Source organism: Macaca mulatta, chromosome 3, assembly GCF_049350105.2.
Source record: "Macaca mulatta isolate MMU2019108-1 chromosome 3, T2T-MMU8v2.0, whole genome shotgun sequence".
Lineage (NCBI taxonomy): Eukaryota > Metazoa > Chordata > Mammalia > Primates > Cercopithecidae > Macaca > Macaca mulatta.
This window is the reverse complement of record NC_133408.1, coordinates 125,773,725-125,786,949: the sequence shown is the minus strand read 5'-3', so window position 1 is coordinate 125,786,949 and position 13,225 is coordinate 125,773,725. Positions and strand designations below refer to the sequence as shown.

At 37.7% G+C, this 13,225-nt stretch overlaps 1 protein-coding gene across 1 annotated transcript in view; it reads right to left on the bottom strand.

Moving 5' to 3' along the window:
• The window catches only part of CALCR (calcitonin receptor), a 150,552-nt gene extending 138,223 nt beyond the window's left edge, over window positions 1-12,329 (bottom strand). The window contains exon 1 of the mRNA XM_015134267.3: window positions 12,113-12,329. Coding sequence (XP_014989753.1) covers window positions 12,113-12,218 — 106 coding nt within the window. The 5' untranslated portion in view covers window positions 12,219-12,329. The remainder of the gene's footprint in view (window positions 1-12,112) is intronic.
• Window positions 12,330-13,225: the final 896 nt, after the last annotated feature.

Sequence of the window (13,225 nt, the reverse complement as noted above, 5' to 3'; positions counted from 1 at the left end):
CCGTTGTCCACAGTGTGAGGCAGGGGACATATGGTTAAGAAAGTTATAATTTTTAATTAAAAAAGTTTAAAACTATACTATCATCAACTATCACCATCATTAGATAAAAAGAAGGGATATTTTTGATCCGGAAAAGAAAGGATATAATCCCAGAACCAAGTGTGATTCTTTAAATTGAACATACTTAATGGTAAGAAAAACTCTTAAAATTATCTTCTATCTTTTTATTTTGCTGCCAGACAGTGAAATCTCAAAACCCTGTCATGGATCAGCATGGATCATTAGACCACATTTGAGAACCACTGTTTTAGATTAAAAGCTGTTTGAGACCCTGAAAAATCACAGGCTGTTCAGCAAACAGGCCCTGAATAAGAATGTGTGCTCTGTCTTTAGTAGGAGTATAGGACTGCGATTCAGACCGTGAGCTCTGTAGTTAGGTATTTTAGGTTTAAATCCTACCTCTGCTTCTGCTTGTATGATCTTTATGTCTCTAAGCCTCATCATTTCCTGGAGTTAAAATGGATATAACAATAAATCAGGTAAGTCTCATAATAATATGATTATTATGAAAATTAAATGGAATGATTCATCCAAGAATCTTTATATTAAGTCCTCAATAAATGTTAGTTTTAAATTTAACTTAACACTATTATTAGTAATTATTATTTTTATTCTTATTTCATACGATTATTAATTTATTTAGCTTCTTTGATTTTCAGTCTTCATATTCTGTAAAATTGAGATAAAGTACCTAGTTTTCAGAGTTGCTGTGGAGCCTAAATGAGGTAATGCATGTTTGTACATAACTTGGCATGTATCAAAAGCCTGATAATAGTGTTAAAAGCAAAACATATACATGATTTTCACTTAAAGACTGACCAATATCTATTCTGAAGCTCTACTTACAAGTATTATAAAAAGGAACAACAGCAACAACAAAAAAAAAACAATGAAGACATTATAATTTTAGAAACACCTTCAGCTTGGATATGAATGATGGTAAGACCAGATATACTTGCTTTCTCTCCTGCATAAGCTCATATTTTCAGGTGTCCTGGACAATTCTAGGAGTCAACCATGGTGCATTTATCTCCCACACCTATTGCCCACTAGTCATCACTGCGGTTATATCTGGAACCCAAACCTCCCTTTTATTTAATGTGGGGCAAAATCTGGCCTGTTGGAAGATTCTAGACAGTGATGGAATAAAACAAACAGATAAAATCAGCCTGTATTACTCTAATCTTGGTTCTTCAATAAAGAATATCCTAACAATTTTCTAATTCATGGGGAAATTGGATAATCTAATGTAAGCAGTTAAGGTTTGAGATCAATATTCTTTCTTTTATTATTCTTAAAATGAGCTGGAGCAATGAAAGGGAAAGAGCTTTAGACTAAAGCATGTGCAAATATAGAACGTATGAAAAATTTAAAAACAGTAAACAAAAGAGCTAAAATTAAATTAGAAAAGAAAATAACCTCAAATATGGTAAATAAATTTAAAAATATCAGAGATAGTAAATAAAAGTCACTTGCAAAAGGCTGAGTAGCCTGAACATGGAAGTACACACAAAGTTTCCTTTGAACAGAATCAGAACAGATCCCTCCCATTGCACAAGTACACAGACTGCCAAGGTAGTCATCATATAGGGAAATGAGACCATTTCGAACACATGGAAAAGAGTCGCCATGCTCCAAAATAGATCTTGGAAAGTTTATCATTTCCAAGTGAGTGAATAGGAAACTTGACTATTTTTAGCCTAATTAAAATTCAATGTATTTTTTTCTTGCCATTTTTAGACCACTCTTTTTCTCTCCACATCATTAAAACCACACATACCATGGGTTTCTGACTAATTTTCATGTAAGTAATCAAAGTATAGTTTTGAAATTCTATTTAAAGCCATGTTTTGCTAAGAGTTGTATTTTGCATTTTGTTAGTAGAAATTGCACCTTTAAAACAGTAAAGTAGATTAGGTTTTTGCATTTGACTCTAATTTTTATGAATGGGATGTCAACCTGGCAAAGCACAATTTCCCTTTTGTGTAAACCACAATGCAGAGTGGAATATTATAAGCCTGAGTATATCCCATGACAGCTGCAGAGGTTAATATTTAGAATAAATAAGAAAAATCACTATTTAATTCTCTTGACTTTCTATCCACGGATCTGCTGCTCAAAGGCACACAAAATGCAAAACTGAAAGACATTTTATATCCTAACAACAGAGCTTTGGCTGTCATGCATTTATAATGAGCACACTTCCCTTTTCTGATCTACTTACATACTGGAGTCAGACCTCCTTGGTTCATTTCCGAATCCATCTTATTAGTTGCGTGTTCTTCCGTATGTTACTTACCTCTCTGTTCTTCAGTTTCCTTGTGAGTAAAAGCATGCAAAAGTACTTACCTCAGAGGGTGGCTGTGAAATTAAAACATATTAAAATCGATAAAAGGCATAGAAAATTACTGGCTCATAGTAAGTACTCTGTGTTAGCTATTATTACCATTATTGCTATTATTGAAATATTTCAATGTCTATTTCATATCCGAGTTTTCTAGAAAGTTTTCACAACTTACTCTTTTTTAGAAAGTAGAAATTATACATTTCTGGGAATCAGGGATTGATCAAAGTTTCACACTGGTGTCTGTTTAGATTATATTCCAATCAGTGTCAACACTATCATTTAATTTCCGAGAATCTACCAGAAAGAGAGTACTTTAGGTACTAAGTGGTGAATGTGTGGGAGGGCACAATGCTGGCGAGCAGGTCAGATGGAAGGTTGTTGGAGTAGTCCAAGTGATAGATGACAGTGGTCTGCCTACTTTAGAGGCAGTGGATATTAAACTTTTAACATGCTAAAGTTTAGTATAAAGCTTCTTCAAGTTTAGGAATAAAGACTCAAACACATTTGATCAAAGAACATATTGTTAATATTGATAATACACTTTTTTTTTTTTTTTTTTTGAGATGGAGGTTTGCTCTTGTTGCCCAGGCTGGAGTGCAATGGCACTATCTTGGCTCACTGCAACTTCCACCTCCCAGGTTCAAGCAATTATCCTGCCTCAGCTTCCCAAGTAGCTGGGATTACAGGCACACACCACCACCCCTAGCTAATTTTTTGTATTTTTAGTAGAGACGGGGTTTCACTATGTTGGCCAGGCTGGTCTCGAACTCCTGACCTCAGGCAATCCACCTGCCTCAGCCTCCCAAAGTGCTGGGATTACAGGAGTGGGCCACTGCACAGCCATTTTTTTTTTTTTTTTTCCTGAAGGTAGTCAGTGTTTACTTCACTATGTCCTACTTTGCAGAAAGGCGTTGTAGGAATAGGGCAAAATAAAAGTAATTAATTTTGAAGTAGGGGCAATGGGGGTTGAGAGAGATATTGTGGAACGATTCAAACAATGAGGCTTTTCCTTGGGAAAGCCAACTTCTAGAATAAATGAGAATGCTATATAAAATGGTAGGTGCGGGACAAACTAGGAGAAGGGGAGGGGACACGAGAGACAAGTTCTGCCTCTTATACAATGTAATGCAGAGCCACTCTTATTCATGTGTTTAACTGTCTTTGAGGTCATCTATAAGTACATTAATGCACATATTTTTCTGCATTCACTTATGGCTCCCTGCAGCTTTGTAGTTCCTTTAAGGAGAGCACTAGATGTGGAGTCAGAAGGCTGGAGTTCTCATGGCAGAAGTATTACCTCCTGGTTGGAAAATACGTCATCTCTGCCATGGTCTCCTCTTTAATGAATGCATTGGGCTCCTGAATAATAATAAGGGTAAAATATTAGTTATCAAGAAGATATATGGCATTACTTCAAATACTAGAAATGCCTCTTTAACAAATTAAAATGCAGACCATAGCTTCCAGTTTTGATATTTGTGGACTCCACATTGCTACTCTTCAAATATGCCCAGATATTAATATTTCAGTAGCTGAGAAGAAACGCTAAGTTTCTCATTGACCTTGTATTCACTAAAATAACACATCTAATTTGAAGAATATGTATTTTCCTCATGGGATGCAATACAATCGTTTTCATTTTGAATGGGAAAAGAAGCAACCCAGTAAATTCTTATTTTTTTCTAAATTGGCCCTCGAGCAAGGATCATTCACCACTTTGCTGGGATTTTGCTTTAGTGCCACCTTTGCAGTCTATGTGATGTTAGTAATGAAAAAGTGGTCTAATATCATTCTGTCCTTTCAGTCCTGTAGTAGGCCCAGGGAAGAAGGTGCTAAAGAAATTTGCATTGCTATGTACCCTGTGCCATGAACTTCTGTGAATCTTGGGCTAAAGAGATTCCATTCCAATGTCCGTAAACACCACTGTTTTCTACGATACATCCTTATACTTGAAAGAATTCTGTCAGTCAGACTTAAGGTTAGAAACAAATAATTAGGCTGGAAGTTGGATTAATTAATGGATGAGTCAAGTCAATTTAAAATTTAAATTTGGCAGCAGTACAATTTTCCTTTCTTTTTCCCTTGTTGCCTGTGTTGACTTTATGAACACCTCACTAGAGAAGAAATCTGAAAAAGCAACGCTTTCTTTAAAAATTATTAATATTTGTGAACTTGATTCCTTCTTTTTCCCTTGTTACCTGTGTTGACTTTATGAACACCTCACTAGAGAAGAAATTAGCTACTCAAACAATTTAGGATTAATTGCTTTCAGGGCTTGGATCCACATTGGGAAAATGAGAAGGAAAAATGTTTTTTGGGGTTTTTTTTTTCTTGCCTATAAGAGGCATAAATACCACCGAAGTAGCTCCAGCCTAGTCCTAGAAGCAGAGGAGAAATAGAGGCATGACTTTGTGATTAAGAGAGCAGAGGGCTGTAACAGTTCTGCATGATTAAACTGAATGCTATGTTCCGAATATGCGTGCTATGTTTTAAATGCTCACTAAAGAAAACCAACTCAAACCCAAAATAGAAGAATGGATGTTAAGAATATGAATGAATTATTGGTTTGGAGGAAGTACTACAGATAAATAGCTTAAAGCTCTGGGGAAACAGCTAGTTGATACCTTAAAACAAGAAAACTTTAAGCCTTAGTGTGGCAAGAATCACTGCAGGAGAAAAAAAAAACTGTATTTATGGACACATTTAGGGAAGTTTTAATTCATTTCTCTAAGAGAAGAGAGAGTCTCCTGGATGTGCTGGGACAAAGAAATAAATGATAACTCTGTCCTTTGTAATCTGGTAGAGAAATAAGAAAAATTAGCAGGTAGCTATCTACAATACAAAAGGGAGATTAAACCACCATAAAACAAGTATAAAATGGTATAATTTGTGATTCAAAAATTGCTATATTTGTCCTGAAAAATTTATGGATGCAACTTTTTTTTATAAAAAGGTTTTTCTTTTTTAATTATACTTTAAGTTCTAGGGTACATGTGCACAACATGCAGGTTTGTTACATAGGTATACATTTGCCGTGTTGGTTTCCTGCACCCATCAACTCATCATTTACATTAGGTATGTCTTCTGATGCTATCCCTCCCCCAGCCCCCAGCCCCCGGGCAGGCCCAGGTGTGTGATGTTCCCCGCCTTGTGTCCAAGTGTTCTCATTGTTCAATTCCCACCTATGAGTGAGAACTTGCTGTGTTTGGTTTTCTGTCCTTGTGATAGTTTGCTGAGAATGAAGGTTTCCAGCTTCATCCATGTCCCTGCAAAGGATATGAACTCATCCTTTTTTTATGACTGCTCTATGCAACTTTTAAGTACACAAACAGTCTGGGAATATTTGGTATATGCATAAATACTAGAATTTCCAGATCATTATTCTTGAGGGCAGGGGCTTAGAAACTCATTTTTTCCCCCAATACACTGTCATAATAAAGAGATTGAGAAAATTATTTCAATGAATGCATAGCAACAGAGAAGAATACTTTACATAATACGTGGGTATTTAATATATACCTATATATTCATACATACACAAACACACAGCTCACATGCGCAGGACCTCTGGAAACTCTAAAATAAGAGATATCAATCATGATATAATATGACATCTTGGTTGGGGGAATTAAACGCTGTCCAGGAAAGGCTAAAAAGAAGGAAGCAGCATGTAAGTTAAGCTTTAGGAGACTGCACCTTTCAAAAAGGGAAAGTAAAGTAAGGCAGGCGTCTCAAACTGATTGAAATTATTGTGTACAATCAGTGTCTCCATTTCCTCACTTCACATTTATTTCTCGACCCCCACCCAACTCACGATTAAAATTGCTCTCAATTAAATCCAATTGTGAGCTCTCAGTCCTTGTCCCACTTGATGATCTACTGGTAACATCCCGCATGAGTGCTCGCTTTCTCCTCCCTGACTTCCATAAAATTACATTCTCTCTCTCTCTCTCTCTCTCTCTCTCTCTCTCTCTCTCTCTCCTGTAGTCTTTCACCTGTCTTTTTTTACAGGATTGTTTCCCATTTCCCTTTAAATATTTGTGTTTTCCAGGATGTTTTACTTTTCCTTTAATTTTCTACCTTTTTTTTCCTGTATGTTTTCTTTCTTTATTCCCTGTTTTTACTTCTCCAGAGATAATATGCTTTATTCCTATGCTGTCAGCTGAAGTAGATTCACTATGTCTTTTAAATTTATATTTCTAGAACGAAATTCTCTCTTAAGGCACTAATTTCTATATCTACTTCTACTTAACATCATCACATGGATAAGCCAAAGACATTATTTTTTTTTCCTCCAAATTCAACTATTTATCTTCCCTCTCCAAAATATTCCTCGTCCCGACTTGGTGAATGACATTACATCTCTCTTATTATCTATGAAAGAGGCCTGGAATTCATCATACAATTTTTCTCTTTCATCTCACCTCTAATTTCCATAGTTCACCAAATCCTACAAAATCTACCTTTAAAATAATTTCCTGATTTTTTTTCCCTTTTCTATCTCCAACAAGGAGGCCTAATTGATTCTTCCCTCTGTCACTGCAGCAAGACTGCAGGTGTCCAGTTAATCTGTATCCTTCCTTTTTTCAATCTAATATGCCTCTTATTTTTCCACCAGAGTGATCTACCAAAATGGCAAATCTGATTATTTCAGAAACCTATATTAACTCCTTCAAGGACCCCTATCTACTATCTTCCCGATAAAATGCAAACCCTTTAGTATGGTAGGCATGCAAGCTTCCTTGTGTATAATCTGTGTCCTTTAGACCCTGCTGGGGCAACCAAAATACCTGTGGTTTCCCCAAGTCACCATGTTGTTTGAAGCCACAATCTAGTGTCCTGCCTGTAACACTTCATTTTTTCCCCTCCTTATCTAGCTCATTCTGTTCTGTCATTTCAATGCTGAATCATATCCCCTTTAGGGTAACCTCCCTAGAAAATTTCCCTGATGCCCGGGTTAGGTGTCCGGTTAGACACCCTCACGGCATTTCTCTACTGGAATACATACTACAGGGCTGTATAATGTTTATTGGTTTGTCTGTCTCTTCCAGTCCCCATGAAAGCAGGATCTGTAATCTGTCACAATATCCCCTGACTAGGACATAATAGGCACTTAGTGCATATGTATTGAGTTTTAAAATATGAGCAAAGCTATTCAGATGGAAATTTGTTAGATGTGTTACGGGAGAATGATTAATACATTTTAAGGATGGAAGAAGGTAAGATTTGAAATGATGAATTCTGAACTACCGGACAAATAAAGGGCAGGGAGTGAGACTAGGGTTGCAGCGAGACATGAAAACCAAAGAAAAGCAGCTCTGCAATGGAACCATTGATGTAAAGGGACACACACACACACACACACACACACACACACACACACACACACATCGATTTTGAGGCAGAAGAATATAGACTGAGGTTGACACGCAAGGGCACAGGGTTGAAAGTGAAGAATGGACTCCAAATCAGGAGTCAGTTTTTCTAGTGTAACTACAGCTTCAGAACTAAAATTAAGGAGCTGTTGAGGTTTTCTACCTGACTTGGATAGGAAAGCTAAGCTAGGATTATACCATGAGACATCTTAAATACTGGGCTGAAGAGGAGTTCTAAGTCTTGCCGTCCTTGGACAATCACTGAACAATTATGGACAGAAGGGGACAAAATTAGAGATTAGAAAGCAAGTCTAACCATGTTGTATAATACTGAATTCAGCACAAAGAAACTTAATGTGACTGAATATCAGGAGAATAAGTATTTTATTAATGATAACAAAAACTTAAACTAGAGGTGTGGCAGTGATACTTAGAGGAAGAAATATGTAGCATCCATGGGAAAATCTGAAAGTAGCCTGAGACTTGATAAGAGAGAGGAAAGACATAAATTTTACTGAAATAGTTAAACATAAATTTTAGTGAAATGGAATAGTCAAATATTTCGCTGAATCAGGTACTTTATTTCTTTGAGAAATAACTCCTTGGGTTTAGATTATATGTGTTATTCTGGTACAAAGAATACCAATTTATATGCTATTTTTTCAAATAAAGCAAGACTTTAATTTTTAACAAAGACAGAATCTTATACCTCAGGTATCCCCTGGTACCCCGGAGGTACCAGGCAGCTGTGCAGAGCTGCAGGCATAGGCTAGGAAGTGCCGCTAGCTTCAGTGAGATATATGTTGCCTTGCCAACTTGTATTATAGATATTTTTCTGTATTCTGTGATCCACACTTTCTTCCCTGAAACATTTTTTTTCTTAAAAACCAAAACAAAACTACATTCTAATCAGACAACACTGTTTTTGAAAAGTCAATTCCAGAAAATTACTGTTAGAAGTATTGAACAACAGATACTGATAACATTTTTTCGACTGATTCTTCTCCATTGTTCTATCTTCATGATTCACTTTTAACATAAACATTTAAAGACCTCAAACCTCTCCATATTGCTGGTTTTCTAAACGTATAAGGGAAGCCAGAAACATATGTTAATATGATTTTCTGTGTTTTGATACTAGAATTGCAAACAAGTTAGTATCATTATGAAAACACAAAATCTTATCACTTGGTTTTATAACACTCATTATATGAAGCTCTAGAAGATCACATTCACATTGAAAAGCACGTAGTTGTCACATAAATGATGCTTTTAATTAAGTGAAAGATCCATACCTGATTGGGATGATTACTTATGTATTTCTCATTCTCTACCAGACACAACATCCTTGAGGATGGGGATATGACTTATTTGTCTATGTCTCTTCAGGCTTAGTGCAATGCTCGGCATATAACAATCAAAATTTTTTTGAATGAATGACATTATAAAATATATAACACTTATATAGAACTTACCATGCACCAGACACCTACCCAAATACTTTACAAATATTAACTTATTTAATTCTTATTCTACAAAGAAAATTGAGGCACGGAGATGTTACATTATGTGCCCAAATCACACAGATAGAAAGTTATGGAGCCAGAAGTCAAACTTAAGCAGAGCTGTGACAAAATTTGTACTCTTAACTTATATTATCTTTAAATAAATGCTGCTGTTAAGTTGTAAAAAATACAAATATGTATATAAATATGTAATGTAATCCATCATTGAACTTAAAAAGACCTGGGTTCAAATATATTTTTAATTTACTTGGTTCGTGGCTTTGAGCAAGTTCATTAACCTAATGGTTCCTCAGTTTCCTCAAACATAAAATCATAATAATAGCATGTAACTCACAAGGCTACTCTTGGTTTAAAACATAATTTTTATAAAAGTACTAGATTATCATTAGCACCGGGTATATGGTAGTTAGTGTGCCAAGGGGAATGATGCTATTTTTCTCTTTCTTCCCTTTCGAAAGGGTATGTATTTGTACCTTACACATCATACAGGTCTTAAGCAAAAGGAGATGAAATTGCACGTTTCATCAAGTATTATTTTCAACATCTCTCAAAGCTAGAGTTCATTTACTAAAGCATTTTCTGGTTGGGCAGATCAACTTCAAACTCAATAGCTTGTTTTCTGGATAAAAAATGTTTTTCCGAGAAGCTGTTATGGTCTAAATATCTAACATCAAATATTAAAATATTTTTCTTCTAATTGTAAGATCAAGTTACACATATATATATATGTTTATACATACATGTTTCTTTTTTAAAAAGAAAAAACGATTTGACCAGCAATATAACAAACAGCATTTATTTTTATCAAGAGCCTCAAACATCAGTGAGTTCTACCAAATCTGGTGGAAACCCTCTTGGTCAGAGGCTCTCAGTCCTGGTTGCGTACTACAATCACCTAAAGAAATACATCAAATTGCAGACCCTTTCCACAGATACTCTGATTTAATTGAATTGGGATAAGGTTAGGCATCCGTATTTTTTGAAAGTTCTCCTATTAACCCTAATTTGCTGCCCGAGTTGAGAATACTGGTTTAGATTATCATTGAAAACATTACCCGTCTCCTATTTCCATCTCACTTGGACTCTAATAAAAACCAACAATAGATATTATTTTCATTCATGTTAACATTGACAGAGTCTGAGAGGTTCATCAAGAACAGAATTGCCATGGCACAACTAAACTAATAGTTAGCTCCCTTTCTTTAACTGATTAGAGCAAATGCTCTCCATCCACCATCAATCATTACCTCCGGTTTCAAAATGAGAAACAGAAGCTGTATTTATATCAGCTATTTCTTTTTAACTTTGAGAATCATGAAACAAAACAACTCCAAGATTATTTATATGTTCTTATAAACTAGTTATAATGAAGATTACTTGTTTACTTATTGTGTTGATGTAGTCAGTGAATAAACTTAGAACATTTTATAATATGACCAGATATTAGTCTTGGGCTATAGTTCATAAAATAAGCTACAGGTTAGAGGCATTCAACCAGGACAAATCCCGGCTAATGGATGTTTTGAGCTATGTTGAAATATTGAGTAGAAATGAGTTCCCACTGAGAATATCAACTTAAACTGTAAAAGTTTTACAAATCTAATCACCTTAGTTTCTCTTATAATACTAGTGTATAACCAGCAATCTCAACCTTTTAAAGCTGAGTTCTTTTACTACTGAACTCATAGGCTAGCAATATGCTATTAGAAATTACACTTTATAAATTCCATAACACTAAAAGCATTCCTACTTCGTCCTTAATGGTAAGCCAACTGGTCAAAATACACAAAATATTTGCTTTCTATGATCTTTAATACAGACTTAAACTCGGACACTCTATAATTTAAAGATTAGCTTTAAGAACTACTTTGTAAAACTTTGACTTATTTTGAACATTTCACTTTCAATCACCAAACAATTTAAACAAATAGCCTTACACAGATAACTTGATTCTGGTTAACCACAGCCAGGAAATAGGGTCTCCTGAAGATCAGCAAGTGGAACACTGCCTTCTCTTCTTGCAAATATCACATAATATTAGGTTAAAGCTTTCATATAAAACTTTGCTTAGGTAGATTTGCTAAATAAAGTCGGTATGGTAGTTTACTAATCTCAATTGTATTGTTGATTTTTGGCTTGGACCTCAAGGACAATGAATGTTTTGAGAAAAGGAATTAATTTGTCACAGCTTTTCTTGTCTTTCACCCAGACTTGGGAAGAGCATCATGAAAAATAGTACTCTTTTGGAAACTATGCACACAACATATTTTTCCTAATAGGTGTGAAGAATGGCTGCTATGCATAAATGATTGTTGGAAAATAATTCTCTGTAAAACATGACCTAACAAGCAACTCCATTCACTACTGTGCTCATTTCCAGTATCCAGAACAACCACGACACATCTTATAGATGCCGGTATTATCTGTTTGTCAGTTAATAAACACCCTTTGGGAAAATTCACAACTTTATCCCCCGTAGTTTTCCTACCCACTAAGTTGGAGAATAAAACTTTTGAGGGAAAATTGATATTAACAACATAGTAAAAGTCACAAGAAATCAAAAGATTCTTCAATACGAAACCATAAGTTGTTGGCTCTTCCCAGGACACCTATTGTTCTTTTTTCTTTATTAAGGGTAAAGTAAAGCGTCTGAGTCCTAGCTGACCCTACATGAGAACCTCAAGCACCACAATCAAACCGCAGTTCTATAATTGAAAAGCAAGGTGCCTATCGCCCCTGCATTGTTAAACATCCCTTGGACACCCCAAATCCTTAAGTCCCGCTCATTTCCAGACCCTCCTTACCTGGAATTCTGTCACTGGGCGGCCGGGCACAGCTCAATAGAAGCGAAGGGCGTTCGCAGGTGTGGCTCCAGGGATTCAGGAGTCCAAGCTTCAGCGTCCGTCTCATGGGCAGAAGATGTCAGCCGCAGGGTGAGGTGCGGACGTGCCCACCTCTCCAACCCGGGAAGGCTGCCAGTCGCGCGACGCAGCCCACCCAGAGACTGGGGGGCTGGCTTTCCTAGTTTGACGTGAGAGTAAACTGCGTTAGTCTCTGTCCTCCCTCTCCGCCCCTCTCCTGGTTTTTTGACACTTTAAATCTGTCTTAGATGGTTCAGACCCAAGTCTAGGTTGTATTATCAGCTAAAAGACAACTGTTCTTTCCCCAGGCTTGCTTTCTCCCTTCCCAAAGTCCGGGAGGCTCACCTTCCCGGCGCCTTCCTGCGCTCGCCCAGCTGTGAAGCTGTGCGCAAACTTCTCCTGACTTAAGAGTCTCAATCCTCGCCTGCGCTCCCGCCCCACCCCCGCCCGCCTCCCGACAGGCGGCAGACTAGGTGGCAGCAGAATTGACGAGAGCCAGCCCCGCCACTCCCGGACCCCGCCGCCCCAGTCAGCCCCCTCCTGTCCCAGGAGAGGGAGGGGAGAGCTGGTGAGCTCCGTGCGCCTCGCGCCAGCCCCCGTCGCCCCAGCCCGCGAGTGGGGTTGCGCTCGCGGCTGCTGCCTCGCTCCAGTCGGGGCTGGAGCTCACTCTGCGAGTCCGGGAGACTAAAGCGCCGCGTAAACACAGGAAGCAGGCGAGGGACCCGAGTTAGACCTTGAGTAGGGAGGGAGAGGGGGGCGACAGCCTGGGCTGGGAGACAGCTTTCTGGGAGCCCTGTCCCCTCCCCGGAGGATGTGAGTTTCCACAAAAACCTTACCCCAGAGACAGTGTGACCCTGGCTTCTTCAGCCGCCACTCCGGGGATAGCACTGGGGAGCCTGTGGAGGAAGGGTCGGTAGTGGGCTAGGTAGTGAAAGTGGGGTGAGGGCGTGGGAAGACGGCTGGCTAAGAGCCGGGGTGCTAAAAGGAAAAAAGAGCTGAGAGGAAGGAGATGAGAAGAGACACCTTGGGGATCACGCAAACCCTGGGAGAGCGTCC